The following is a 6,417-nucleotide window of genomic DNA, read 5'->3' as shown; positions in this document are numbered from 1 at the left end:
ACTCATATGACTGGAAGAGCAAGAAATGTGTTGCCAAAAGGGCTTTTTCCCAAGGTGCCAGCCTCTTCCATAGGCTCCAGCATGGAGAACTCCCACATGAACATTACACACCCTTAGGTTGATTTCATGTCCACCCGTGAGCCGTCTGGAACCTGTAAAACTGCTGCCATTCAACAGGTATATAAGCTGCCCTCCAAACATCTTCCCAGTCCAGCTGAGAAGATCTGGTGGAGATGAAGACTACTCTTGTCACCTTACTGGCTACTGTCCTGTGTGTGGAGCAAGGTGAGCCTGTAATGTTGCTATGATAAGGCTTATAGAGCAGATGGTGAAAACTTTTCATGGCAAAAATCTGGGGGCTATCACCAACTTTGCAGTATTGCCATGTTGCAGCCATATTGTCACCAACTCCCTTCTGCACCTTGATTAACGATTTACTGCAGAAATCAGATCCCGATAAACTAACTCTTCTTTTCATCAGGCAATATTGAATGATAGGGCTCTAATTGTGTGACTCTGGATGCCAGGTTATATCCATGCAGCAATCTATGGGATCTTCCCAAATGATGCAAGTTGGAAGTGCTGGAAAGCATAACAAAACATGTAATTTTTTTATCCATATCAGCGTTTCAGTATTTTACAGGCTTTTCTGTACTGCTGCTTCCTCCACTATAGCGAGCCACGTGGTTTGCCATGTGTCTTGCTCCCTAGGAAATGCACCAGTGAGAATTCTTATAGATTAAATCAGAGACAGATGTGAAAGAGCTTTCCTGTGCATATGTCATGTTAAAGGCATCCTTCTCCCAAAGGGAAGTCTGAGGTACTCTGGATGTGTGTCCTCCTTCTGGACCTGATACACGTGTTGCTACATCGCTACTTGCATGTAGGAATAATGACCTGATTGCCAATATTTCCCCCACACCTGGTAGTTTCCCAGAAACCATGATACATATCTAGCAGGGGTTGAGAAAGAGGCCTCTAATTAATTCTTGCTCTCTGACGTATCAACCCCCCACTCCTACATTTTTTGGACAGATGGTTCTGCAGCATGCCTGGAAGACCAGAAGTCTCGACCAGTTTTGGGGTAGGAAAAGGAGTATTAAATTCTAACAAAAGGAAGGGGGTTATGCCCATAATTCCTAAACGCAGTGACACAACAAGGACAGAGGAGAGTAATTATCAAAGGCAACATCCTCAGTGTTACGCAGGATGAAGTGGAAAGCTAATAGAGACCCAAGATTCTGGTAGCACACATTCACGGTGGGAAACCTTATTGTTGTAGTAGGCTGACAACATTTTATATTGGCATCAGCTTCCAAATGGACTTAAAGACAGGGGTTTCATACAGCACCTTTCTGTAGCCCAGTCCAGATCAGAGAAAGCTAATAATTCTATTTGAAGGCTTTCACATTCAAGAGTAAGAGACTGCAGCTTTCTGGCTTGATAGAGGGCAGAGGGAAGCTTGGAGATAACTGTTTTTTGATCTTTCTCATGTACCTGGAGTCCCATTCAAGACCCTAATAAGCAACTTTTGATCAAAACTGTTGATCTCTCAGCCCACCAAAGAGGATCTGTTGCCATTTCCATCCATGAACTCACTGTTCTAGATATAGTATGTCCAGAAGAAATCTTAAAAGGTCATGATTCTTTCCCCTGCTCCAATGCCAGATCAAACCAGGTAGATGTTTGCCTAACATGACCTTGAAAGTTTTCAACAAAGAAGATTCCACAGCCTGGAACTGTGCAGGCTCTCATCCTTTCAGAAAGATAGTCTTAATATCTCTTAATATCTATTTTTGTATTGTCCCTCTGTGTTTTTACCATAGGATGTGTAGAACAGTTCATTACTTTCTTCTTTGCATCTTCTTTTGCTTGCATGAAGGTTACTGTGTTTTTCCTCAGCATTTCCTCATTTTCAATACACAAACTAAATACTTCAAATCTTTTCTATGAGGTCATGTTTTCAGGATCTTTGACCATTTCTCCTTCCTCTCCTCTGGTTTAGCTCCAAAAGCTTTGCATATTTTTTGAAGTACTGCATACAGATTTGGTCATCGGTGTTCCAGCTGAGGCCTTGCCAGAGTGGAAAGGCCACTTTGCATATCTTGCAGATGACATTGCTGCCTGTGTTCCCTTGGGTGACATTTGTTTTCATTGCTGTAGTGTGACACGGTTGACTCCTGCTGTTTACACTGCAATCCTTAATTGTAACTCCACCACTTGTTCCTCATCCTACATTTAAGTGGCTAATTTTTATCTTGATGTAATATAATTCTCTTTTTTTGACTGCATTCATTCTTTTTTTCATTATTTTATTACATCCATCTGTCAAAATCACTTAGAACTCTACTTACAGGGCTTTCAGCTGTTTTGTCCTTGACATCATCTGAAAATGGGATATGCATCCTCTGTCCCATCCTGTCTGTCATTGGTGATGATACTGTACAGATCTGAGCGCACAGCTGGAGAACCTTATGCTTGTTAAACCTTATGAGCAAACAGTGCTCCAGTTGGTTTGACCAATAACTGACGTGCAGAATTAGACTCTATAACTAGAAAGTTATAAAGTAGGTATGTTTATTGCGCGCAGATGCACGGGGGATCGCTCCTCCACAAGCGTGCATGCCCGAAGTGACAAACCATCTCACATTTATACAATAAAACAAATGAATATTCAATTAACGCCTATACATATTCATTACCTAAACCCACTTACTCTCGCTTCGTGTGTTAATTAGCTTATCGGTCCTTTGCCTGGAATGTGGTGGTCTTGCAGGTTTGTAGGTGATTCATGTTCTTGTGACCATCCGATCTTCTCCAGCAAGGAGACTTAGCACTCCCTCCCTCTAGATAGCATTTGAATGTCTCTCATCCTTTTCTCATTCTCTTTTAAATAGCCCCTTTGTTAGAGGAAGAGGGGCAGGCGTCTCCTCAAAGCTGTGTGCCTATGTGACCAGACACCGCACCCATGACTAGTCACCATACCCACATTCCTGAGTAGACATATACAATCACAGTCGGTGTCCATTGTCCCCATTTCACACTATTTCTCCATATCATAACCATTGTGAACTACCCTGTGAGGGTTTTTTCATGTCTGGCTTGTCACCCATCCTGTTGCATTTTCACTAGCCTGTGTTTCCCAGGCTTGCTCATAACAACATAATTCGAGATTGTGCCAAAAATTTTGGTAAAACCTTATTGCATCTCCTTTAGTCTGTACATGAAGATTCAACTTTTTTAGTGATGGATGAAGCAAAAAAGCTATATAGTGTTATGGCCCTCTTAGCACCAGCAGTCAATAACTTTTTCCTGTCCTTTCCTTGCCTTGCCTTTCATTTCCTTGCCTTCCCTTCTCTTCCCTTCTCTTTCCTTTCATTAGGAACTTCTCATTTAATGGTCTCTCTGACCTACACTGCCCTTCCACTTTCTTACTGCCAACCTCTTATCAGGCAAAACTGCACTTACAGGAATGTGTCCTCTAGATCCTTTCTGCTCTTTCCATACTGACAGACTGTCCCCAGACTTACCAGGAACTTAGCCAGCATTCTGCACTGTGTTTGCTTCCCTTTCAAAAAATGTCTATGCTTTTAAAGTAACTCATCTCCTCCCCTACACACAAAACCACGTAGTTTGCTCTGGGTGATTTTGCAAGCTCAGAACCCAATCACCACCATAAAACCTATAAATCAATCTGCCTAGCTGGGTGCTGTTCTGCAGACACTTTGGTGTGGTCTCTTACCCAGGCTGTGGTTCCCAGGCTCTTCTTTTTACCATTACCTTACAGTGGCTTTCCAGAGGGCTGTCCTACCATCTTCTGGATTTGAGGGCAAGTATGTACAGTCTTGACAGGAGAGACAACTCCTCGCTGCCTGCCCTTCCTGCCAGTCATCTTTTATATCTGTATTGCAGATGTATGAGTTATCTCACCAAATCTGTGCTTACCAGTTTAAACTACTCTTTTGGTCAAGACTTCCCATTTATTCTCGATTTTACAGCAGCATGCAGAAGTTCAACAGAGCATCTAACTACTTTCACCAGACTTTCTAGGACTGGGGTTAGGCCAGTTCAGTTAGTGGCGTCTGACCACAAGAAAGGATACCATACGTGACAGTAGTCTCTGAGCTAGATGAAGGAGTAGGACACTGGGCATTGTCCACCTCCTCAAAACGCTCTAGGCATCCTCAAGTTCTCCCCGGGAAGCCTTGCCTACGCTTGCCCAGGAGGAGTGACTGAGCAGTAATTGGCAATTCATGTAGCAGAGCCCTCAGGACAGAGAAGCTGTTGCTCAGCAATCATCTCCATCATAAAAGACCCCAAATCGTTGAATTCTACTCACATCTACTGCTGCCAGAGATTGCAAACAGATCGATAACACTTTGCAGTCTGAGACATATGAGACAGAGAGGGATTTAACATTGCTGCCACGGGTCAGGGGATAAAGAAAGTCACTGGTCATTCACACACAAGCATTCATCAGGCTGTAACTAGGAAAATGGAGATATCTAGATTGTAGGTATTGTGGTGCCTACACCATGTAAGGTGCTTTTTTTTTTCCCCCACTAGCTTATCCATTTATGTGCTATGTGTGCCAAGAACAAGAGTCCAACAAGAACTGTTTGTCCATTTCCATGTGTGCAAAGGAAGACAAATACTGCGTGACTGTCCGTAACAACATTGGAACAAGTACGTTTCTGAATAACACCTTATTTTTGCTGTAGAAGAGCAGTCCCAGGAATGGGCTTTCATCCCAGCCATGACTGCATATGGAAAAGTATAGAAAAAATAGCCCCCCCATCACCAATTGTTAAGAAACACCAACATAAACACTATTGCAGTCACTGCAGTGTCAATACACGCTTGATATTGTTACCAGGTGTTAGGGAAATGTTGAAGATACATTTAGAAGCCCCAGTGAGTGAACTCGAGCCTGGGGCTGTGTGCACATGTTGCTTCATGGTGGGCTTCCCCAGCTAGCTCCTGCTATGGCAATATTCACTCCCAGGGTTGTTTTTAAAAATGTTTGGGCAAAACTGCGCCATGGCTGACTCCTACTGCCATGCACAATCCTTCAGGTTTGTCTTTGGGACTCTGTACCCTTAAACATCTCCACATGCTCTCAGACCAAATCTTAGGTCATACAGTGCATTCCCCCTGGGTTTTATGCTGTAGAGAAACCATCTTGGTGGACAGCAACCCAGCCAGAGCATTGCTTCAGGCATCTTGAAATGAAAGCCACCAATACATGCCAATTCTACTTTAGGGACAGATGAAACACGGAGCCCAGAGAAGATCAGCACAGCATCATGTTGCAGCAGTGTGGACATGGCCAGACTTGCTAGCCCTGAGCAGAGGACATATTTGCCTTGGGGGACTAGTGCCTGGTCTTCTTTTATTCACCAATGCAGATTTAGCCATGGAAACATTTTAACAATGATTCTTACATTCTACTCTTTCTTTTTCCCTGTCCCCCCTTCTCTTCTGCATTAGAGCCCAACCAGCCTAAATATGTCATCTCTAAGATGTGTTCTCCAACGTGTCCTGCATCAAGTCATCAACAAAACCAAACCTATCAGAGGGTTTCTTGCTGTGAGAAACCATTATGCAATGTGAATGGAGTCAGTAGCAAGCAAAGCAGCTATGGAGCGATATCCCTGGGTGTACTAGCCAGTATCACTTACATCTTTGCATGTGGACTGTGATGGGTTAGCAAAAGCTCCCTGTGATGGCATTGCCGGCTGAAATAAAAGTCTGTTCCTCTGGGTTAATTACTGCTCTCAAAGAGTCATGCTTTGCAGTTGAGCTTCCCCTGGGATTTTTGAGAACATCTAAATAAGTTAGGTGCTGAACTCCCATTGATTTCCTAAGCCTACTTGAATCCTAAATGTCCCCAGACATCCAAGTCACCTAAGAAAACACATAAAAGGCAGCCCTTTTGACATGCTCAGGCTTCAAATCCTTACAGCTCTGAAGAGATCCTTGAAGATATATTTTTGTCTCTTTGAGTTTCAAAGCACTTTGAGGAATAACAACCCACCCTGCCTGAAACACAGGTAAAACTCAATAGTTGTGTCAGCACAGAGGGGATGTTCAGTATCTTCTCTTTGCAATTAAGTTGGTTATCACGCATCAGTCAAGCAGTTTGTAAACAAGTAAGCAGAGGTAAAGCTTATTTCTGGCAACATTTTGGACATTCCTTCAGCCTCATTGGTGAACAATTTCTGACTCCTCTGGCTCTTTGCTCTTGTAGGGGTATCACATTTTGAAATTAGCATCCTTTATCACCCAGCTCAGATGTGTTGGCTAAGCTGGGGGAAAAGGTGGAGAGGAGACAACGTGGCTGAGAGGGGAAAGGCAGAAGCAGGGTAGAAGCAGCGTGGAGGTGGGAAGGAGAAGGGAAGGGGGGGTCAACATGGT

General features: G+C 43.5%; 1 protein-coding gene across 1 annotated transcript; it reads left to right on the top strand.

The window, feature by feature from the left end:
* Positions 1–233: 233 nt before the first annotated feature.
* On the top strand, positions 234–6,173 carry LOC101916981 (lymphocyte antigen 6E-like). The gene is made up of 3 exons (XM_005235798.2): positions 234–285; positions 4,567–4,686; positions 5,491–6,173. The coding sequence occupies exons 1-3, from the start codon at positions 234–236 to the stop codon at positions 5,700–5,702; spliced, it is 384 nt and encodes a 127-aa protein (XP_005235855.1). The 3' UTR covers positions 5,703–6,173.
* The last annotated feature ends 244 nt before the right edge of the window (positions 6,174–6,417 follow it).

This window comes from Falco peregrinus, chromosome 3 (assembly GCF_023634155.1).
Source record: "Falco peregrinus isolate bFalPer1 chromosome 3, bFalPer1.pri, whole genome shotgun sequence".
Taxonomy (NCBI): domain Eukaryota; kingdom Metazoa; phylum Chordata; class Aves; order Falconiformes; family Falconidae; genus Falco; species Falco peregrinus.
The sequence above is the reverse complement of the archived record's forward strand: the minus strand, read 5'-3'. Positions and strand labels throughout refer to the sequence as shown.